This window comes from Hyla sarda, chromosome 4 (genome assembly GCF_029499605.1).
Source record: "Hyla sarda isolate aHylSar1 chromosome 4, aHylSar1.hap1, whole genome shotgun sequence".
Lineage (NCBI taxonomy): Eukaryota > Metazoa > Chordata > Amphibia > Anura > Hylidae > Hyla > Hyla sarda.
The window spans coordinates 18,650,675-18,675,258 of record NC_079192.1 but is presented as its reverse complement, the minus strand read 5'-3'; the positions used below and the strand labels follow the sequence as shown (position 1 = coordinate 18,675,258).

At 41.8% G+C, this 24,584-nt stretch overlaps 1 protein-coding gene across 3 annotated transcripts in view; it reads right to left on the bottom strand.

Moving 5' to 3' along the window:
- Positions 1 to 4,371: 4,371 nt before the first annotated feature.
- LOC130367591 (uncharacterized) overlaps positions 4,372 to 24,584 on the bottom strand; it is a 115,649-nt gene continuing 95,436 nt past the window's right edge. For 2 of the 3 annotated variants that reach the window (XM_056570101.1, XM_056570104.1), the window contains 6 exons: positions 23,450 to 23,474; positions 16,234 to 16,271; positions 14,971 to 15,026; positions 9,754 to 9,862; positions 8,634 to 8,680; positions 4,372 to 5,687 (listed from right to left, as the gene is read on the bottom strand). In XM_056570101.1, the coding sequence (XP_056426076.1) occupies positions 5,565 to 5,687; positions 8,634 to 8,680; positions 9,754 to 9,862; positions 14,971 to 15,026; positions 16,234 to 16,271; positions 23,450 to 23,474 (398 nt within the window). In that variant the 3' untranslated portion in view covers positions 4,372 to 5,564. The remainder of the gene's footprint in view (positions 5,688 to 8,633; positions 8,681 to 9,753; positions 9,863 to 14,970; positions 15,027 to 16,233; positions 16,272 to 23,449; positions 23,475 to 24,584) is intronic. The other variant, XM_056570102.1, reaches the window with a different exon arrangement.

Below are 24,584 nucleotides of genomic sequence, written 5' to 3'. Positions count from 1 at the left end.
CCCTGAAAGCCAAATGGCGCTCCTCTCCTTCTGGGTCCTACCACGTGACCAAGGAACCAAATATGGCCTAAGGGAGGGTATTTCCAAACACGGGCCGAGCAGCTTAATAAAATATAGGGGGCATTTCTCGCAATATCAGAAGTGATGTACAAAAATATACCCCACAAATGATGCATTTGTGAAAAAATGCTAATTTCGGATTTTTAACACTGACTTGTAATAATTCCTGCCAAAAAACTATGGTGTTGAAATACTCACTGTACCCCCTAGCGAATACCTTGAGGGGTCTAGTTTTCAAAATGGGGTCATTTGGGGGGGGGGGGGGGGTATTCCTATGTTCTACCACCTTCGAATTTCTGCAAACCTTGCATAGCACATAAAAAAAAGATGTACTTTTCAGATTTTCAAAATTTGCAAAATTTCAAGTTAAATTGTTAGGCTAATTAATTTAAAATGTTAATTAAGAACAAAAAAAATGCTGCCAAAATAAAGTAGACATCTGAAAGTATAAGTTTCATAAACTATTTGGTCAGTATGTATAAATATATGCAACCTATTAGTGTTAAATAGCAAAAAAATCTTAATTTTTTAAAAATATTCAGGATTTTTTGCATTGTAAAAAAAAAAACTACAAATGATATCGGCTTACTTTTACTATGTACATGAAGGACAACTTGTGACAAAAAAACTATGTCAGAATTATCGTGATTGGCAAAACGTTACCAGAGTTATTCTCTAATAAACACAGATATCCCAGAAAAACAGGCTTGGTCTTTCCGGGGCGTACAGGTTTATTTGTGCGGCAGGACCCCCGCGATCAGACATCTTGTCTAGGGGTGGAGTACCCCTTTAACTGAATGACAAGCATGGCCCCTCGGTGCTAACCATAAACTGTAATAAAACAGCAGAAAAAATATAATACAACAATATGCACAGAGATGCAAACTATAATGTTGGATAGTTGTGTGATTGTACCAGCGCTGCTACTATAAACTTGGATGGCTCAGGATGTCCCTGGTTCTATGGTTACCTCTGGAGAACTTGGTATAAAATGAGGAAAATGGCTGCCATGGGCTGAGCTGATGATGTCATCAGAGTTCATAGATTACAGGCTATAAAATCTGAAATGACTCAAAACTTCTGGTCTTTTCAGTGTATGCAAACAGCCACTAGATGGAGCTGTTAGAACAGGAGCAGAAAACCAAACATTATGGCCCTGATTTACTGAGAGTGTTGTGTAGTTTTCTTTGTGGGTTTTAATTCTCTACATTTTTTTTCACAGTATTTACTAATGTTTCCCTACATTTTGCACTTTTCCTTCCATTTTGCTTTTTTTACACCTGCTCTGTGATCTGTGGGGTTTTCCTCAGCTGAAGACAACTACGTTTTCTGTGGAAACCTTAGTAAATATTTTGGGTTTTTGTGAAAATATCGTGGGCATGCCCCTTCTCTGTGACCAAGCCCTTTTTCCCCACTTACATTTTTCGCAATGAGACAGAATTCTGGCGCACAACCCAACAAAACATGTCGGGTTTACAATAGTAAATCAGGGCCATTGAGTACAAAGCATAGTAACCCACACATTAAGAACACTCCCTGCCTGGTATCTCAAGGATACCCCATTACCACTCCTCTAGAGAGAGCAACAGAATCAATTCAGTAACAGGTCTGAGGAAGAGTTTAGGTTCATGTTACCTGTAGACTTTGACTTTCACCATCCCGACTCTTCCATCTTCACTTGGAAACATCTTGTTTATCAGTCCCAAAGAGATCCTCTTTGAGGATCATAAACACTATACAGTAACCCCCCGACCTGCGATGGCCCCGACATATGATAAAATCGACATACGATGCTTTTATATGTCGGGGCCAACGCATTAACTGCTATCCGACAGCGCAAAATGCTTAAGCAGCTGTCGTATAGCAGTTTAAGCATCCCGGGCAGGTTCGCCTACCTATTCCCGCTGCTCCGGGTCCACTTCGGGATCCTCCGGCGTCTTCTGCATCTTCTCCAGGGTCCGGGCCTCACTTTCTGGCGTCGTTATTACGTCACTACGCACGCCGCGCCGGCACAGCAGCGTAATAACGTCACCAGAAAGCGAGGCCCGAACCCTGCAGAAGATGCGGAAGAAGCCGGAGGATAGCGAAGAAGACACTGGAGCAGCGGGACAGCATCGGGAGCCCCTGGGACAGCATCGGGAGCGGTGAGGATGCGGTCAGGAGCGGCGGGGACAGGTGAGTACAGCTTCCTATACTTTACATTGCACGGATCCCTCAACATACCATGGATTCGACAAAGGATGGGTCTTTGGAACAAATTACCATCTTATGTTGAGGGACCACTGTATTCTAATAGATCGAACATTTGCACATGCATAGCTTTTTTTTAAAAGGGTTAATTAATTTTTTTGTTGGAAAAAAGGCTTTTATATATTTTTATATATATATTTTTTTATAATTATTTTACACTTTTTAAATACCTTAGAAGACGATTCTTCTATCATTATATTGTATTATGAATTGTTCAGTACTATATTGTAACATAGTAGTAGTAATCAGTACTATCGTCGATTTTCTTCTGCTTGGCCATCCTGCACGACAGCAGGCATTTACGCTTATCAGACCCACCAGATTACACAGTAGGGTCCAATGAGCCTACCCAAATCTCTGTTTTACACTATAAATGTCATACATGGCATTTAATATGGCATCTATAGGGTTACCCCTTGGGGACTTAGGGTTTTTCTATTTTTGCACTTTAGTTTTTTAAAAATCATAACCCTTTCAATTTTGTACCTACAGACTTAAATGAGGGCTTTTTTTTTTATTTTATTTTGCGCCACCAATTTTACTTTGTAATGACCTCAGTCTTTTTACCCAAAAATCTACGGTGAAACAAAAAAATAATTAAATAAATAAAAAATGCCATTTTGTAACTTTTGGGGGCTTCCGCTTCTACGGAGTGCATTTTTTGGAAAAAATTACACCTCTTTATTCATACGGTTGAAATGATACCCTACTTATATAGGTTTGATTTTCTATTACTTCTGGTAAAAATCATAACTACATGCTGGAAAATGAATACATTTAAAAATGTCCTTTTCTTACCCCTATAACTTTTTTTTATTTTTCCGCGTACAGGGATGTATGAGGGCTAATTTTTTGGAACATGAGCCTAGCCAACCTCAAAAGGAAAGAGCTCTGGTGGATTTATGAACTTAATTCACTCAAACCTTTAGGACTCAAGGTAGATTTTTCTGTGACTCAATTTTATTTTTCTTTCATTTTCTTTAATCATTTAATTTATTTTGGTTAAAATTCTATGTATCTATCACCATATCGCTACCTATGTGCCACGTTCCAAGCTTGACCCGTGGCTCCATTCCGGGACCAAGTACTTCTCCAGAGACAGGTCAGCACCGCGGAGGTCCAGTCCTGCTGCTTTGGTGGTCAGTTGGGACTATCCTAGGTTTGCATCGGGGTGTGCGGTGGTCCCACTGTACCCTGCAATCGCATTGTGCACGTTATGCCTGGTGGGAGATTGTGGTACTTAACTTGTACAAGCTGATGGCGTTCCCTCAATCAAGATGGCGCATATTACCTCTGAAGGGCATTGTGAGCATGCGCAGGGTACAACTCCCAATGTGACTCCGCTTGTACACGTCACATCCGCTATACGCCACACTATCTGGAAATATGCCAGCATCTTTCGTTCTCATGCTTTCCGTGTAACCGTGCCGACTGCCGGGTGAGTGATCTCGTCTCCCCGTCCACTTCTTTAATGACTCACGTACAGCACCTGTTCACTGCATTATGATTTACTGTTCATATTGCTGAAACATGTAATTTTCATGAATGTAATGACGTAGTTTGCTCAGATGCATTAAATATTGCATTAGGTTACCAAAACGTAGCTCACTAGGGAGTGAGTAAAGACGACATTTTTTCCACCATTTGGAGTGCCATTGATTCTATCTTTCTTTCTTTCTCTCTTTCTTTCTTTCTTTCTTTCTATCTATCTCATATATATCTATATCATATCTATCTATCTATCTATCTATCTATCTATCTATCTTTCTATCTCATATCTATCTATCTATCTCATATCTATCTATCTATCTCATATCTATCTCATATCTATCTATCTCATATCTATCTATCTATTTATCTATCTGTCAATCTCATATCTATCTCATATATATCTATCCCATTTCTATCTATTTATCTATCTATCTCATATCTAAAAATCCAAATTGAAGCAGCACCTCCAAATAACTGCTTTGAGTGGGTGCCAGCCCTTAGACCTCGGTGCTCCGGTCCGTTTTTCAATAAACATAAATGTAGGCAGCACACCAGGATTTGTGCTAAATCAAAGTGCTTTTATTCCAAGGAACAAGACAACGTTTCGGCGATCTCACACCGCCATTTTCAAGTGGTTTACAAGTGATATATGCAGGGCTTAAATACACTCCCCGATCTGTGACAGATCAACTTTATGCAGCAAACGTATGGAATGACCCCGCACAAGCAGGACTAAGGCTGTGGTTTCAGTAGTATGGAGCTGTGGTGGAGTGCATGTGTAACCCCGTATGAGTGCCAATATAGGAGGTGCAAAGCCCGTGTGCAGACCGAAAGATACGAAATCAAAGCAGTAAGACTGCACTCACCAATGGCAACGGAGCTTTATTGCAGCTTACCAGGTACACAAACAGGTGGATAGAGAGAGGCGGGGGACGTACACCAGTACACCATCAACTTTATCATTGTTGTTTTGTTTTGTTTTTTACTGCATTTATCCGGTGGGATTTGACCTCTACAGGGCACAATCACTTGTAAGATACAATACTTCTGCGGTGCAATGTATTTTGTGATCCCCTCCATACTATTACATCCTATCTGTGGCAGAGGTAAAATGGCAGACCTAGGGGCATTCAGTGGGCCCTTAGCAGCCATGGTAACAGCTTTGCACCTCCTTATAGCATCAGGTCAGGTAATCAGGTAATAAAGGGTTCTCCAAATGGTTTACATGCTTGATCCTATCATCTAAGTGGTCAAACAGCAGGAATCTGAGTCTTCTCTGATTGCAGCCATTGCAGGTAGTATCAGCTATAATACCCAGCCAGCGCGACCCGGTAAAGGGCGGAATCATGTACACCATATTCTGGTGACATAAAAATCACAGGCGGGGGGGGGGGGGGGGGGGGGAGGGGCAATATATTAAGAATGGTATTTTAGTTGTCTGAATTGAACCCCCTTAGTGTAGTATCATACTGGACTTATCAAGTGGCATGAGCCAAGTCTAAGAGCACCTGAAGCTACTAGAGCAGCAGCCTCAGAAATCTATGCTAGCTCCGAGCTGGGGTAGATATTTACTACAATGTAGGCCTGCTATCAGGTGTAAATTGTAGTAAATTTGATGTGCGGCCACGTCCCCATCATGTAAATCCACACCCCCTCTGCATCAAGCCTCCGCCTATGGGCTTTGCTAAGAATGTTCTGCTTTTTGCCGATCTGTGCCAGATGCCGTTCCCATTATCTTTTGCAGGACTCATTTCTTTCTCTCCTTATGTTCTTGAACCTTGACTGATGACAGCTGCATAGACAATTTCTTCTTTCTTGTCTTGGTTTGAAGCCGGACTTCTTTGTTGCAGTTTGGTTTTGTTTAGTTCAGAGTAGAGAATGTTCTCCTAGACAGAAAAATATCATTATTATAATGGTATTATAATGGATTAATACCAGAATAAAGACACATTATAGACAATAATGAATCGATCATCACAAACATGAGGCTTTGATACTTTGTCTAATAGTCATTCAAATATTTTGTCTGCCTTGATCCCAGACAAACCCCCAATATATGATTAAGGTTTTTATTGTATAGTATATTTATGGATAACAACATTTTTTACAGAGGTTCAGTTAGTTTACTACAATAAAGTAAAGTTTACATATAGAAATTAATTAACTATGCACGGTGAAAGGGTGGGATAAACTAAATCCCTGTTTTGAATATTTGTTTTTGTATTTTTCTGTTTAGGTGTGTATTCACACACTAGGATGTTCAGAGCAGTTTTCTATTTTCGTGTTTCTGCTCTGGCCTGTGACCACCTATGTATATATTTGTTTTTACACCACTGCACTGTAGCACAGGGAGGGACCGGCGCCCAGTTGTCAATCCATCGCTTAGGATGGATGGGCAAGTAGGCAGGGAGTAGGGTCAGTTTTGGGCTCACTCTGCCTCTTCACCAGTCTGTCATGACAGAATAACCAGCCAACCCACTTGCTCTGGTGCCACTTTCCATGTTCCTGATTCCATTTTCATCAAGTGGACCAGGTGCAAGGGCCTTTTCAGCCTGTCTGCTGCAGTATGGCGTTCCTCCGTTCCTGAGCCAAGCATCCGCGTCCAGGTGTCAATCGTGGAGCCACCTGGGCGCCCACGTATTTTTTGTTTAAAAAAAATGCTGGTATGTTTTTAAGCTTGTTTTGCGTTTTTTAGAGGGTTGGTGGTCCCTCTTTAAAGGGGGGGGGGGGTACTGTAATGTCCGTTTATTTGTTTTTGTATTTTTTGTTTAGGTGTGGATATTGGAGGAGATTTATCAAGACCTGTGCAAAGGAAAAGTTGCCCATAGCAACCAATCAGATTGCTGCTTTCATTTTGCAGAGGCCTTGTTAAAAATGAAAGAAGCGATCTGATTAGTTCTTATGGGCAACTGGGCAACTTTTCCTCTGGACAGGTTTTGATAAATCTATCCCATTCTCCCTGCATAGGGAATGGTTACTGCTCTGAATAAATGAGAACTCGGGTGCGTCAATTTTAACCCATATTTCTCCCGTATTCAGGGCTGGTTATTGTGCTTTACATTTCCAAGTCTGCTTGAGCATTTAACTTGTACTTGTATCTATTTATGTTGTCATTTTATCTGGGTTTTTAGCCATGGTTATATAACATGCTCCTTGTATTTTAGTCTGTGTTACATTAGTCTGTTTTAGGATTATGTTTGTTCGTTCTGCTTTGTCTGTGTTCACACTGAGTTTGTCTTGCTAGTGTCATCCGTGCTCTGTATGTTATAATTCCTGTTTGGTGTCATGGAGTCTATTAAAACTCATCCAGTCCTAGTCTTGTATCTTGAGAAATATCCTGTCTAGTATCCTGACCAGTGTTCCTCTACGTTGTAGAGTTTGGTGTTCTTGTATGCGTTTTTATGAAGTTCTGTGTTTTATATTTCTGTTTCCTACTGGGTCAGCATCCTGACCATACGCTGGAGTGTGCCCGCTGGCACGTGGTCTATTTAGTTTTATTATGTTGTCTACATTTTTTGGAGTGGGGTGTCCAGTTTGTTTGATCTGTGCTCCAGTGTCCTTTGTTCTTGATAAGTTTGCCAGTTTATATTCTGCCCTGTTAGTATTTGTATCCTGTCTGGTATATCTGCTTGTCTAGTAGACTTCTGTTTCTATGTATTTATTTGTTTTTACGCCACTGCACTGTAGCGCAGGGAGGGTCTGGTGCCCAGTTGTCGATCCATCGATTAGGATTGATGGGCAAGTAGGCAGGGAGAGTGTTTTTAGGGTCAGTTTAGGGCACTCTCCCTGTCCCCGCCCCACTATCAATCATGACAGGTGGCATGCCATATATCCCATACTGTGTATAATATATATACACACACACACACACACATTTTGTATTCCTTTTAAATGTCTAGCATCATAATAATTATTATTATCATTATTATTTATTATTATTATTTTATGATGATGATGATTATTATTATTATTATTATTATTATATCTAAAATAGCTTAGTCATAGAAGTGGCGTGAGTTTCCTTATAAGAAACAATGTGTTACTCAAATCAAAAGTTGTATTTCATGTTTGTTAAATCTTTTACAGTCATATTTGCCAGTAGTATTGTTTCTCCCACATCCTACACTACCTAGGCAGGGTAGGGTTTTTTGTGCAACATTTTTTTTAAGCAGATGATTAATCCAATAAATCTATGCACACTAAGCCATGCACCCTCCACCAATAAAAATACAAAAATGATGAATCAAGGGTAAACTGCAAGACAATAGAGCAAAAAGTAAAACTAGGTGCTCAGCCCTCCAAGACAGAAAACCACTCAAACACACAAAACAAATTGTGCAAAGACAAGGGTAAATGCCCCACATTGGCCCTTATTTATCAAGAGTGGAGTAGTTTTATTTGTAGGTTTTAATTCCCTACAAGTAATTTTTTTTTCACGGAATTTACTAAGGTTTCCCTACTTTTGCACTTTTACCTACATTTTGCTTTTTCTACACATGCTCTGATCTGTCGGGTTTTTCTCAGCTCAAATTAACTACATTTTCTGGGGAAACCTTAGTAAATATGTCAGGTTTCTGTTAAAATGTCAGGCTCCCTTTTCCTGATGGCCATGCCCCTTTTTCAGGTTTTCTCAGTAAAATGGAGAGTTAGTCAAGCTTTTTTCAATTCTGGCGCACATTCTGGCGCAATGTGCAGGAATCTGGAGCACAACCAGTCAAACCATCTCGGGTTTACAATAGTAAATCAGGGCCAATATCTTTAATTTTTCAACCCCCTATTTTTCTTATCCTGAACAATCTCTGTTATAGGTTAAGGGTATTCTGCATTATTACCTTTGGTGAGTTCTCACTGCATGGTCTTTTTTCTGATTCAAATGCCGCTGGAAGTAAAGAAGAAATTTGTTGTATTTTTTGTTGGTAATATTTTTTATGATTTATGACTTTTTGATCTTGTTCTATAGTATGTTTAATTTTTTATTTTTTTATTTTTTACAGTGGATTGGTAGTGACCAACAATTTTTGCAGAATATATATATTTTTTACACCTTTTACCTTGTGGCTCTTGACTCCTTTGCGATTGCTAATACAATACATCTTATTACATACACTGTCAGTACAATCACATAACATCCTGCCTTTAGCAAAAGTAACATGGCAGACCTAGGGGCATTCAGTAGGACAGCTTTACACACCCGAGGGGGTGATCTGGTAACAGAGTGGGCTCCTGTTTAAAGGGGTACTACCATGCTGACAACTTATCCCCTATCTAAAGGATAAGGGATAAGTTGCCTGATCGCACGGGGTCCCGCCACTGGGGATCCCCGCGATCTCGCACGCAGCACCCCGCTTTCATCAGGCCCTGGAGCGAACATCACTCCGGGTCTGATGACTGTCGATCATGGGGCCGGAGTATCATGACATCACGGCTCCTCCCCATGTGATGTCATGCTCCGCCCCCTCAATGTAAGTCTATGGCAGCAGGCGAGACAGCTGTCTCGCCCCTGCCATAGACTTGCATTGAGGGGGCGGAGTGTGACATCACCCGGGTGCGGAGCTGTGACGTCACGATCACTGGCCCCGTCATCAGACCCAGAGCAGATGTTCGCTCCGGGGCCTTATGAGAGTGGGGTGCTGTGTGTAAGATTGCGGGGGTCCCCAGCAGCGGGCAACTTATCCCCTATCCTTTATCCCCTATCCTTTAGATAGGGGATAAGTTGTCAGCACGGTAGTACCGCTTTAATGGCTTATATACCGTATTTGCTATTGATCACAGCATCTAAGTGGTCAAGCAGCCGAAATCTGGGTTAGCCCTGATCTTAGCCATTACAGGCAGTGTCATACGTATGATGCAGCCAGCATCCGCCATGTATGGAGAATATTCATATACGTCATATTCTAATGGCATAAAAATATAAACTTTTGCACATTTATATCTCTACTTATTTTCTTGAACCTTGACTGACGACAGAAGAGTAGACAATTTCTTCTTTTTTGTCTTGGTATGGAGCTGGACTTTTATGTTGCAGTTTGGCTTTGTTTAATTCAGAATAGAAAATGTTCTCCTAGGCAGATAAATATAATCCGTATTAATATATTAAGAATAAAGACACATTAAAGACAGTAATGATGAGGCTTAGATACCTTGTCTAAAGGTTATGTAAAAATATTTGGGTTTAGTCTGGGTGGATCCTGGACAAACCGCCAAAATATTACAAAGGTTTTTTGCTTCTAACCAGAGATGAGCGAATTTTTGAAAAATTTGATTCGTCCGATTCGCCAAATTTTCCAAAAATAGTTGTTTTGTTCCGAATTTATTTGTGACAAATCACTATTAAAAATGGCTATTTCTGGCCTATAGAGAGCCTCAATAGGGGTGTAGAACACATTGTCTTGCCGTAACACTTATAGGCTGTGCACTTGGTTAGTGATATAATACTGTTATTCAGTATGACATGCAGATCAGATGTGTCAATATTAGAATCACTGTGGCAGAGCCTGGAGATGGTATCAATTTGAGGAGACCACATAGTGGCTGAATGTCACAGCGTGGAGGTGGCGGCAGCATGAGGAGACCATACAGTGGCTGAATGACACAGCGTGGAGGTGTCAGCAACATGAGAAGACCATATAGTGGCTAAATGACTAGGGATGCACCGATATATCGGCCGAAAATAGCTATTTTGGGGAAATGCCGAAACAACAAAAAATTTGCCGATAATGACCCACCTCCCCTGCCCGCCCACAGCACAAGTTACAAACACTGCCAGTGCCAGAGGCGTAGCGTGGGGGGTGCAGGGGGGGCCGGCCGCACCGGGCGCAACATCTGGGGCGATGCGCTCTCCGGGATAGGTATACTTCTTTTTATGTGCCCCGGCCGGCTCCCGTGTGTGGCTGCAGGTGGGGGCCGGCCAGAGCATATAAAAACTAATACTGTATACTAAAAACCAGGGGGCCTCCAGCTGTTGTGAAACTACAACTCCCAGCATGCCCAGTCTGGCAAAGTCTGTCCGGGCATGCTGGGAGTTGTAGTTTCACAACAGCTGGAAGCCCCCTGGTTTTTAGTATACAGTATTAGTTTTTATATGCTCTGGTCAGCCCCCGCCTGCAGCCACACACGGAAGCCGGCCCGGGCACAAAAAAAGAAGTATTCCTATCCCGGACATCCCTGTGTCCCGAAAAATCTTTTCGGGACATAAGGATGTCCGCCGGTCACTCACCCTATTCGGCGTCCTCCTTCGGTCCTTCCTTGATGTCCCGTGCGTACAACCATAGAGACGCAGGAGGACCGCAGGATCGTCGCAGGAGAACGCGCGCTGGCTGGGGCCTTGTAAGCGACCGGCGGCGCGTCAACTTCTTCAGTGATCCGGTCACCGCTCCTCCGGTCCAAGCACCTACTGCTATGGTCCATAGGCCATAGCAGTAGATGTGACCCCGGGCCGGAGGAGCGGTGACCGGATTACTGTACACTGTATATGGCTGGAAGCTATATGTCTGTGGGGTGGGGGGAAGCTGCCTACTATTGTGGGGGAACTGCTGACCTAATGTGGGGGGGGAGCTGCCTACAAATGTGGGGGGAGCTGCCTAATATTGTTGGGGGAGCTGCCTAATATTGTGGGGGAACTGCCTACTATTGTGGGGGAGCTGCCTACAAATGTGGGGGGAGCTGCCTAATACTGTTGGGGGGAGCTGCCTAATATTGTGGGGGAAGGGGAACTTCCTACTATTGTGGGGAACCTGCCTACTATTGTGGGGGAACTGCTGACCTAATGTGGGTGGGGAGCTGCCTACAAATGTGGGGGAGCTGCCTAATATTGTTGGGGGGAGCTGCCTAATATTGTTGGAGGGAGCTGCCTAATATTGTGGGGGAACTGCCTACTATTGTGGGGAACCTGCCTAGTATTGTGGGGGAAATGCTGACCTAATGTGGGGGAGCTGCCTACTATTGTGGGGGAACTGCTACTATTGTTGGGGAGCTGCCTACTATTGTTGGGGAGCTGCCTACTATTGTTGGGGAGCTGCCTATTAATGTGGGGGAGCTGCCTACTATTGTGGGGGAGCTGCCTACTATTGTGGGGGAGCTGCCTATTAATGTGGGGAAGCTGCCTACTATTGTGGGGGAGCTGCCTATTAATGTGGGGGAACTCCCGACCTAATGTGGGGGAACTGGCAATCTAATGTGGGGGAATCTAATCTAATGAGCGGAGCGCTGCATTTTACCAGAAGACGGGGAGAGGTCATCGGTTTCGGCCGGACATTTTTTTTTTTTCGGTTTCGTTTCGGTTCTGAAATTTCCATTTCGGTTCTGAAATTTCCATTTCGGTGCACCTCTATAAATGACACAGCGTGGAGGTGGCGGAAGCATAAGGAGACCATATAGTGTCAGAATGAGACAGCCTGGAGGTGGCAGCAGCATGAGAAGGCCATATGGTGGCTGAATGACACAGCCTGGTGTTGGTGGCAGCATGAGGAGAACATATAGTGGCTGAATGACAGCCTGGAGTTTGGGGCAGCAGGAGGACACAATATAGTGGCTGAATGACACAGCGAGGAGTTGGCGACAGCATGAGGACAACATAAGGTGGCAGAATGAGAGAGTGGAGGTGGCAGCAGCATCAGGAGTCCTGATAGTGACCCGGTGACAGAGTGGTGCGGTGGGTGGCAATACCAGTACCCGGTAATGAAGGTAGGTAAAAAAGGAGAATTTGGCATCAGATGTGTGGCATCAGGTGGGTGGCAGGATCAGAATAGTAGCTGAGGCAGGTAGGCAGAAGAAAACGATCTCTTTTGTCAAAGTGTTAGTGTGCAAAAGTAAGTATTGAGGATATGCATTACGTAAAACTTAACTTTTAATAATATTCTTAGGATAAAATATATGGACCCAAAATTATTTTTAAATCAAAGAAAAGATGTGCAAAAAACACCATGTGCCACCTACACCACCAAGTAATGGTGTGATGCAAAAGACCTCTAAAAGGTGGAAGGAAACAACGTATGGTCCATTGTAACCGTAAAAACTTCCCCTGTATACTCTCGCATTATTAATTCCCTTCTTGGCAAGTGTTACGCGCCCTAAAAAGGGCAGCCCCACACAGGAACCTCTTTCTATTTCCACCCACAAACACTGCCATTTCCCAGTATTATTAAAGGGGTACTCCCTATTACATGAACAAAATATGTCAGAAGGATGTGCCACAAGTAATGGCAACTGCGTCTCCTGTTAAAAAGAAAAACAAAAAGAGTCATGGACCAGGCAGTTAATAGGCTGCCTGATGTGCCGAATTCCCGGCTACTCACGATTTTTTTGGGATCCGTTGGCTTCCTCCTCCTCGCTGCTGTGGCAGTTGGGAGAAAGCGTAAGTCTGGCCACTATATAAAGACAAACTGCCAGGTGACGTCTGATGTAATCACTAAGCGATTGAGCTGTATGTTAAGCGTGGCGCTCTCCAGCAGCATCGGAGCTGGAGAGACACTCCCCCCTCGCCACCAGGGGAGGAGCGTCTCGATTACTATGGTAACCAGGTAAGCCGAGACACTCCAGCACCCGTTAGTGTGCTGTTGATAGGATTGCATGCTGCTAACGTGTTTGCAGGGCTAATATATAGGTAGGGAAACAGTGTAGTAAACCTTGAATAGACATTGGTAACCATAAGAAAACTATAGTGTCCACAGACAAAAAAAAAGTGGGCGTCTAGGCACCATAGCCACACAGGTAGCAATTGGCCAAATAATAAAGTGGGTGGGGAAATCTCTGTAATCCGTGTCAATATCTGGATAAATAAAAGGTGTTATGGCCCCTGCACCGCGCCCAGGGTTGCTTAATCTAGAGCAGAACATGTGGATCCGCCATTTTAGATGCCCTGGATCCTGGACCGCAATAAATGGAGTTTAATGAAGCAATTTGCGCAATAGAAGCACCCCTCGATTTTCACATTAGTTGAAAATCTAAATTTTCCTGAAATTCATAACAAATTCAGATTCGTCAGATTTGATTCGCTCATCTCTAGTCACCACGATTAGGGATTTTCACTGTGATTTCAGTCATTTCCTATTATAAAAGCAGCTAAAAAAAGGATGCGGTACCATAATAGTATTGCTAACAAAATGGCACGTGTGAATTCATCCTCTTGTCTCTAAAGAGTGCAATAATAATATCTCCCATATTTCTTTACATGTGGTCGGCATTTTCCCACCTGAATTTTTGGGGGATTTAAAATTTGTGCAAAAAGTTAAAATTTTGGCGCCAAACGGAGAAAAGTGACACAATGAAACCTCACGTATTTTAAAAGCAACACAAGTAAGTTTTGAAAATGTATAGAAACTTAAAAGTTGAAATTAATATCACTGCAATATAAATTACACAGGTTTCAAATATGTCCTGTCCCCCCCCCCCCCCCAGTCTTTTATACATATAAATGGTGTCATTGTGGTTTTGCTTTTACTCCTTCTAACATTCAACCTCTCTTACCTACCTCAGCTATAATTAAAGAGGTAATAAGTATAGGGGATAACATGTCTGATCGCGAGGGTCAGGCTGCTGGGGACTTCTGCGTTCTCTGCCACAGCACCGCAGGCATCTGGTGCACGGAGCAAACTCCGCTCCGTGACGATGACTGGTGAACACAGTCTCCCCGCCTCCCCCATTCATGTCTATGGAAGGAGGCATGACTGCTTGCATTAGCCGTCATGCCCCCTCCCATAGACATGAATGGAGGGGACGTGGGGTGACGTCCGGAGTACGGAGTACTCCTTTAAAGGGGTTATCCAGGAATAGAAGAACATAGCTACTTTCTTCCAAAATCAGTGCCAAGTCCCCAATTTGTGTGTAATATTACAACCTGGGGACTTTAATAAAACTAAGCTGCAATAACACACACAACCTGGGGACAGACGTGGCACTGTTTTTTTTTTAATTAAAACACAAACATCTCCTTAAGGATCGCTATTATATAAGACTTGATCCCACAAAACAGCTTCCTTACTTTAGATGATTCTATAGATAAAACTAATCTGTCTCAAATGTTCGGGGCCCGAAGCACTAAAGGGAAGAGTTAAGTTCAGTTCTGGAGATCAGGGCAGGTCCCAATGGTCAGACCCCCTCTCCATCAGACACTTGTCCTCTATCCTGTGCAGGGGAGGACCTTCGGGCAGGATTAGATCTTCTGATACTTACATTTTCTTCATCATTTTTGTTCTCCATCCTTTTGACGTCTGCTCCATTTCTGTGTTCTGAAAGATGATTATATCCAAATTATAGTCTTCTCTTCATCACCATAAGAATATTTTAGTCATAGAAAAAAAAAAAAAAACTCTACTGGGCTACAATTTTTCAAAAAGTTTCATAACTTACATTTTGAGGGTAATGCACAGAAAGGTGAAGACAAGATTCACCTTTCAGTCATTCAAATTGTGATTGGTTTAAGGTTACAGGTGAAGACACCTAAAATTGTTTCAAATTTACCAGCATAGGTGGAGTGGGGGGGGGGGGGGGGGATCGGCAATCCAATCTATTTTCCAACCTCCTTCCTGGGGTCTGGACCTCTTCTTCTGAAGCTCCGCCTCTTATGATTACATCACTAGAGGAGGAGCTATAGAAGACAAGGTTTTTAACATACCTTTTTAAAAAGGCGGGCTAAAATGTATAATGTGAACAGATTCTTTTTGGCAGCCTAAGGCGGTCTGGGAATGATGGGGGTTATAGTTTAAGAACAGCTGGCGGCTCCCTGTTTGGAAACACACTTTATTGGTATTCTCCCCATGGAGAGAGCCCTAAATGTACTAACCCATTTCTCATGTTTTTCTTTTGTTCTCGTTTTAGAAACATGCCTACAGAGGACTATGTCGAAAACCATTCATTTCAATAAAATGGTTGTGGGGAAGTGTTTATTTTGTGATAAAAAAATATTCAACGTGTCATGTTTGTTTTTTGTTTTTTTACTTACTTTACAGACTTAGTAGAGAAAGTGTTAGCCACAAAAACAGCTGGCGCTAAACCCCAATTATTACCCCTATACCCACCACCACAGGGGTACGGAGGGGTGCCAAGAGCCGATACCAACAGGCCCACAGTGTCAAAAAGTATTCTCCTGGGCAGAGGTGGTAACAGGTTGATGTTATTTCGCAAGAAGGGCCAATAAAAATGGTCCACTCCCACTTGGTAATGTCAGGCTGTTGCTACTTGGTTGATACCTGGCTGAGAATGAAAATATGGGGAAGCTTATTATTTTCATTAAAGGGGTATTCCGGGCAAAAAACATTTTATCCCCTAACCAAAGGATAGGGGATAAGATATGTGATGGTGGGGGGCTGCTGCTGAGACCTCCCGTGATCTCGCTGCAGCACCTGCATTCTATGCGGGTGCTGAATCTCCAGTTTTATTATGAAATAAAAAAAAATTTTGGCACAAGACACCAGCAAATATTACAGCTATAGTTACCTTTTTCTGGACTGTTGGAGGTTTTCAAATTATCAGACCTATAAAGAAAGTCAATAATAAGGGAAAGCTTAACCGGAATTTAGCAAAAATTCATATCCTGCTGGGGCTGGGAAAAAATAGAAAAAGACCTACACTTACCTAGCCACTGCTGGTTCCATTAGGCTCCATCCAGCCCCTCCCCCCCCCCCCATCTTCTTCATTATTCCTGCTTTGGAGACTTGTGCTTGGAGTGGGACCTGCCAGCTTAACCAATTACAGGCCACGGTGGTGTCCCTTCTCGGCCTGTGATTGGCTGAGCCAGCAGGTCCTGGACCAACCGCTTGACTTGGTAGCAGGAAAAACAGAGATGGTTGGGGGACCAGATGGAGCTGAATGGGAGCTACAGGGGATGGGGGCTAAGCAAGTGTAGTTTTTTTTCTATTTTTCCCAACCCTAGAAATAGATGTGTATGTATATATATATATATATATTTATTTAGCAGAAAAAGAAGATTGACACAGCACACATTGGTCAAAAAATTTAGGCTCTTAGTGCACTTTTTGATCAAAACATGTGTCCCCCCATCCACCACGTGGAGGTGGCCTCATTTAGGATGGTACCCTAACACAAATTCTGAGCCTAACGCTCATATCCACTCACCTCTTCTGGGCATGTAGCCTCTGACTGGGTGACATGTTGGATCCTTTAACAATTTAAAACACCACCTGTGAAAAAGGGGGAGGGGTGCACAGCTAAAGATGGTGCCATTCCCCCTGAGTTGTAAAAACAAGCAAAAAGAAAAATAGTCAGCACAACAACCTAATACACAGGTGCACACTGCTGTGGCATATACAGAGTATACAAAAAAAGAGGATTGCAGCAGCACACATTGGTCAAAAAGAGCCTCCATTTTTTGACCAATGTTAGCTGCTGCAATCCTCTTTTTTGTATACTCTGTATTTGCCACAACAGCGTGCACCCATGTATTAGGTTGTTGTGCTGACTATTTTTCTTTTTGCTTATATATATATATATATATATATATATATATATATATATATGTATAATAAATAAAATAAAAAAGTAAAAGTATGATGGCAAATTGTTCAAACAGAAAAACATTTTGTTAGCCCCTCAACATGTCAAAGGGAAAGCGGAATTGCTCATACCACCTATGAACCTTACACATCTTCTGGTATTCACCATTGATGGTCAGGTTATAAGCTTAGTGGAGTCATCAATGAGGATATATGAATCTGTACTCTGGTGGTGGCCATTGGAAATTAACAATTAAACAGCCTGATAAAACCCTTCATACAGCTCGGTGTGATATTGGGGCATATGAAAAAACCTTAAAAGTTTTCCATAGAAGTCTATGGGTGCCCTATTACATCTTTTAAAGTTTCTGTGCAGCTATAATTCTGTTGATATTCAATAGTAGAGAAAACAAACTCGGCACTGCTTCCTTAATTGTTAACACCTGACCTCCAATGCCTCTGCTGGCTCAACCACGTCTGATGGTGCTCACTGGTAATAGCAAAGTCCAATGCAAACAATCCGTAGAAAAGAGAAAAGAAAACCAGGGCAACTCACCAAATACGTAAACTTGAAGCTTCTTTATTGATCCATGAAGGGTATAAACTGTGCAAGACACGGGTGGACAAAAAACAGGGGGACGTTTGTTCGGGGCTACGGTGCCGTTTCGCAAGATATGCTTCAACTGGCCCACAGTGGGCCAGTTGAAGCATATCTTGCGAAACGGCACCGTAGCCCCGAACGAACGTCCCCCTGTTTTTTGTCCACCCGTGTCTTGCACTGTTTATACCCTTCATGGATCAATAAAGAAGCTTGAAGTTTACGTATTTGGTGAGTTGCCCTGGTTTTCTTTTCTCTTTTCTACGGATTATAATTCTGTTGTGTGTGTGAGGTCTTTAACCTGAAGGTGCTGACATACAGTACATTTCCATAAAATATTAGTTTCTGTGTACTAATGTTAAATATATATATATATATATACATTTTAGATTTGCCTTCTATTCATGTATACAAAGAAACAAGCATTAAAGGGGTACTCCGGTGATTATTATTATTATTATTTATTTATCGACTGGTGCCAGAAAGTTAAACAGATTTAGTAAATTAATATAAAAAAATCATTATTCTTCCAGTACTTATCAGCTGCTGTATGCTCCAGAAGAAGTTGTGTAGTTATTTTCAGTCTGACCACAGTGCTCTATGCTGACACCTCTGTCCATGTCAGGAACTGTACAAAGTGGGAGCAAATCCCCATAGCATACATTTCCTGCTCCAGACAGTTCCTGACATGGACAGAGGTGTCAGCAGAGAGCATTGTGGTCAGATCGGAAAGAACTACACAACTTCCTCTGTAGCATACAGCAGTTGATTAATTTTCGCTATGAAAAATGTGATTTTTTTTTTACTAAAATGGTGGTGTTACCCCAAATTTTCATTTTCACAAGGGGTTGTCTATAAAAGCCCCCAAATTTTGTAACACCATTTCTTCTGAGTATGTAAATACCCCATATGTGGATGTAAAGTGCTCAGCGGGTGCGTTACAGGGCTCAGAAGAGAAGGAGCACCATTGGGCATTTTGAGAGAGAATTTAGCTTGGATTTAAAGGCCATAGGTCCTGATTTACTAAGAGTGTTGTGTAGGTTTCTTTGTGGGTTTTAATTCCCTACAATTTATTTTCCACACTGGTTTCCCTACATTTTCTACTTTCCCTACATTTTGCTCTTTTTACACCTGCTCTGATCTATCTGGTTTTCCTCAGCTCAAATCCACCACATTTTATGTAGAAACCTTAGTAAATATGTTGTTTTTTTCTGAAAATGTTGGGAACACGCCCCTTTTCAGCAACCACGCCCCTTTTCCTCTACGACCACGCCCCTTTTTGGGTTTTCTAAGCAAAATGGAGAGTTAGTCAGGGTTTTTTAAATTCTGGCGCAATTTTTGGCGCAGAATCTGGCGCAGACAGAATTTCTGGCGCAATGTGACAGAATCTGGCACACAACCCGACAAAACATGTCGGGTTTGCAATAGTAAATGAGGGCCCATGTGCGTTCACAAAGCGCCCATGCTGCCAGAACTGTGAACCCCCCCCCACATGTCAACCCAATTTCGGGTCAGTGAGCATTTACACCCCACAGGTGTCTGACAGATTTTTTTTGAACAGTGGTCCGTGAAAATGAAAAAGTGAAAAATGGTATTTCTCATTTGCACAGCCCACTGTTCTATAGATCTGTTGAACGCCAGTGGGGTATAAATGCTCACTGCACCCCATTATTACTATATGATAGGGGTGTAGTTTCCAAAATGGGGTCACAAGTGGGGGGGGGGAGTGTCCACTGTTCTGGCACCACGGGGGGCTTTGTAAAGGCACATGGGCCTTGACTTTCATTCCAACCAAATTCTCTCTCCAAAAGCTCAATGGCGCTCCTCCTCTTCTGACCCCTGTAGTGCGCCAGCAGAGCACTTTACATCCACAGAAGAAATGGGGTTACAAATTTTGTGGAACTTCTTTTTCCTATAACCCCTTGTGAAAATGAAAATTTGTGGTAACACCACCATTTTAGTGAAAAAAAAAATAAAATTTTTCATAGCGAAAATTCATCAAACACCTGTGGTGTGTTAAGGTTCACTGTACCCCTTGTTACGTTCCTACACGAGGGGTGTAGTTTCCCAAATAGTGTGCCATGTGTTTTTTTTATTTTTTTTTGCTGTTGTGACACTATGGGGGCTTTCGAAAAGCGACATGCCCCCCAAAAACCATTTCAGCAAAATCGCTCCAAAAGCCCAATGTCGCTCCTTCCCTTCAAAGCCCTCTAGTGCACCCACAGAGCACTTTACATCCACATATGAGGTATTTCCTAACTCGAGAGAAATGGGGTTACAAATGTTGATGGGCTTTTTCTCTTTTTACTCTTTGTAGAAATGAAAAAATGGTGCTACAAGAACATGTTATTGTAAAAAATTAAGATTTTGAATGATCTCCTTCACTTTGCTGCTATTCCTGTGAAACACCTAAAGGGTTAACAAACTTATTGTATATGTGAATCAACATATCATTTATTTGGAATCTCTATTTTCCTTACAAGCAAAGAGTTTCAAAGTTGGAAAAATGCTAAATTTTCACATTTTCATGAAATTTTTGAATTTTTCACCAAGAAATTATGCAAGTATCGACAAAAATTCACCACTAACATAAAGTAGAATATGTCACGAAAAAACGATCTCTGAATCAAATTAATGAGCAAAAGAATCCCAGAGTTATTAATGCTTAAAGAGACAGTGGTCAGATGTACAAAAAATGCTCTGGTCCTTAAAGTCAAAATGGGCTTGGTCCTTAAAGGGTTACTCTGGTGGAAAACTTAATATTATTATTATTTTTTTTTTTTTAACCAACTGGTGCCAGAAAGTTAAACAGATTTGTAAATGACGTCTATTAAAAAATCTTACTCCTTCCAGTACTTATTAGCTGCTGAATACTACAGAGAAAATTATTTTATTTTTGGAACACAAAGCTCTCTGCTGACATCATGAGCACAGTGCTCTCTGCTGTCCTCTCTGTCCTTTTTAGGAACTGTCCAGAGCAGCATAAGTTTTCCATGGGGATTTTCTCCTACTCTGGACAGTTCTTAAAATGGACAGAGGTGTCAGCAGAGAGCACTGTGGCCATGATGTCAGCAGAGAGCTCTGTGTTCCAAAAAGAAAACAATTTCCTCTGTAGTATTCAGCAGCTAATAAGTACTGGAAGGATTAAGATTTTTTAATAGAAGTGATTTACAAATTTGTTTAACTTTCTGGCACCAGTTGATAAAAAAAAAAAGTTTTCCACCGGAGTACCCCTTTAAAGGTACTCCAAGGGATAGGGGATAAGATGTCTAGTGGCGGAGTACCCCTTTAATTGGTTGCCTTAAAAAACTGCATTTGCAGCTGCTTATTCATAGCATCAGGGTAAATTGGATAAGACCCGAGATCATTTCGGATTAACAATCTAATCCCACTTCAAAGGGAAATAGGTCACTGTGTCAATTGAATTCAACATTTGTGGTTTATATTCCACCTATAGTACTAACCACAAACCATAAGCCACAAACGTTCTAATTCAGCTGACACAGTGACCTCCTTTCCCCTGAAGTGGGTTCATTAATGTCCCCGGCTGCGGCTCCCGATTCACTGCCGAACTTAAAGGGGTACTCTGGTAGAATTATTATTATTTTTTTTTTTATATAATCTACTGGTGCCAGAAAGTTATACAAATTAGTAAATTACTTCTATAAAAAAAATATTAATCCTTCCAGTTCTTATAAGCTGCTGTATGCTCCAGAGGAAGTTATGTAGTTCTTTTCTGTCTGACCACAGTGCTCTCTGCTAACACCTCTGTCCATGTCAGGAACTGTCCAGAGTAGAAGTGAATCCCCTTAGCAAACCTCTCCAGCTCAGGACAGTTCCTGCCATGGACAGAGGTGTCAGCAGAGAGCACTATGGTCAGACCGGAAAGGACTACACAACTTCCCCTGTAGTATACAGCAGCTGATAAGTACTGGAAGGATTAAGATTTTTATATAGCGTCAATTTACAAATCTATTTAACTTTCTGGGACCAGTTGATATGAAAATCTATGTTGAAAAAAATATATATATTTGTGGGACAAAATAAAAAAAATAAAAAAAACAATGCCATTTTGTAACTTTTCAGGGCTTCCGTTTCTAAGCAGTGCATATTTTCAGTAAAAATTACACATTTTATTTATTATGTAGGTCTATACGATTAAAATGATTCCCTACTTATATAGGTTAGATTTTGTTTTACTTCTGGTAAAAATCATAATTACATGCAGGAAAATGAATACGTTTAAACATTTCCTCTTCTAACTCCTATAACTTTTTTATTTTTCTGCATATAGGGAGGTATGAGGGCTCATTTTTGATCCATGATCTGAAGTTTTTATCAGTACCATTGTTGTTTTGATGGGACTTTTTGATCACCTTTTATTTATTATTTTTTTTTTTTATGGTATGAAAAGTGACCAAAAATACGCTATTTTGGACTTTGTAATTTTTTTTTCTTGTGTGCACCATTGACCGTGCGGTTTACTTAAAGGAGTACTCCGGCACACACTTTTTTCATTTTATCCCTTCCGGGCTGCAAAATAAAAGAAAACACACTTTCTCTTACCTGCCAACGAGCCCCCGGAGCTCCGGTACACTCCGGTACAGGTGTTCGGTCCCCGGGCTGAATTCTTCTTACTTCCCGTTAGCCCGGCACGTCACACGGAGCTTCAGCCTATCACTGGCAGAGGCGGGACATCGCTGCGGCCGGTGATAGGCTGAAGCTCCGTGTGACGTGTCGGGCTAACAGGAAGTAAGAAGAATACAGCCCGGGGACCGAACACCTGTACCGGAGTGTACCGGAGCTCCGGGGGCTGGTTGGCAGGTAAGAGAAAGTGTGTTTTCTTTTATTTTGCAGCCCGGACGGGATAAAATGAAAAAAGTGCGCGTCGGAGTACTCCTTTAACTATATATTTTTACAGTTTGGACATTTCCGCACTCGGGGATACCATATATGTTTATATTTATTTTTACTTACATCGTTTATGCTCATTTATATTTATCCTTTTATATATTTATCTATATTTATTCACAAATTTATTGGGTGACATATTAGTTTTTAACCTTTGTCCTTAAAGGAGTTCTCCAACGGAAATCTTTTATCCCCCGCTGTGCCCGGGCTGTAAAACTATACATAATAAACTTTCACTTACCTGCCTACGATCCCCCGCTGTTCCAATATCGCCACCCGTGCTCCGGTCCCTGTCAGCTTCCTCTTCCTGCGGGTCGGGGACTTCACTCTGCGCTCAGCCTATCAGCGGCCGCGAAGGGACATTGCTGCGGTCACTGATAGGCTGAGCGCAGAGTGAAGTCACCGACCCGCAGGAAGTGGAAGTGACCGGGACCGGAGAACAGGACGGCAATATCGGAACAACGGGGGATCGTAGGCAGGTAAGTGAAAGTTTATTATGTATAGTTTTACAGCCCGGGCACAGCGTGGGGTTAAAAGTTTTAGCTTAGAAAACTCCTTTAAGAACCATTCCACTCAGTCTTTTCTTACTATATATCCCTTTGGTGCACACGTCGCACTAGTAGTTCTCGGACGTTATTCAAATAGAGCACGCCAACTTTCATATTTTTATTTTGAATATATAAATACTTACACAATTTTCTTTTTGCAAATGACACCTGAAAAATATAAAAAGTTATTTATAACTTGTTTTTATTTTTTGGCAATAAGACAAAATCTGTAATCCATATGTTCAATGTTTACCCTCGACACAAATTAAACTTTAATTATAAAATAAAATATCATATTATACCCCCAATAACCATATAGTTCAAAAGTATTTCAAAATGTTTTTTTTACAATCCTGCCTTCATGTATAGATATACTATACAATTTCACAATGGACAGAGTTCATACTCATTACTTAAAGGGGTAATCTACCTCTAGACATGTTATCCCCTATCCAAAGGAGAGGGGTAAGATGTCTAATGGCAGGAGTCTGGCTGCTGGGGACCCCCCCATGATCTCTGCTACAGTATCCCAGTCATCAGGTGCACGGAGAAAACTCTGTTCTGTGCCGGATGACTGGAGATCACAGCCGCTATGCCCCCTCCATTCAGGTCAATGGGAGTATGCCATAGACATGAATGGAGGGGGCGTGGCGTGACAACACAATCCCATGATCGTAACACTGCAGAGTCGGCACGAAGATCACGTGGGGTCCCAGTGGCCATGCCCCCCATGATCAGACATGTTATCCCCTTTCTAAAAGGACAAGTCTAGGGGCAGAGTACCCCTCAAAGTCTTAATTTAATGTGTTTGTCTTCACTTAATTTGCGGAACTAAATTGTTTGAAACATTTATTATGCAATAAAAAAAATCACAAATGGCAACATGGGTAATTAGACATGAATTGCTCATCTTTCAGAGAACTCATATATTTTCTCATCAGTAAAGGGGATAGTAAAAGGAAGAAAGGGGTCACTAGAAGTTGCCCATGCCAAAGAAAACAGTAACGGGATGTAATTGGTAATAGTGGTAGTAACATGAAGAAAAGTCCCATTCCCCACCATACTCTGGTGTCCTTGTAGGCTATATAGAGGGAGGGACAGCTATGAAAGACTGGGGTTGTTAGGAGGGGGGGGAATAATATGAAAGAAAAAGCACCTGTACCTCACCAAGTCACAAGAAGCTATATGGGGGAAAGAAGACAGTAACTGGATGAAGAAAGAGTAAAACTATCATGTATCAAAATGAATATTTGTTCTATAATAGATAAAATTATCCTC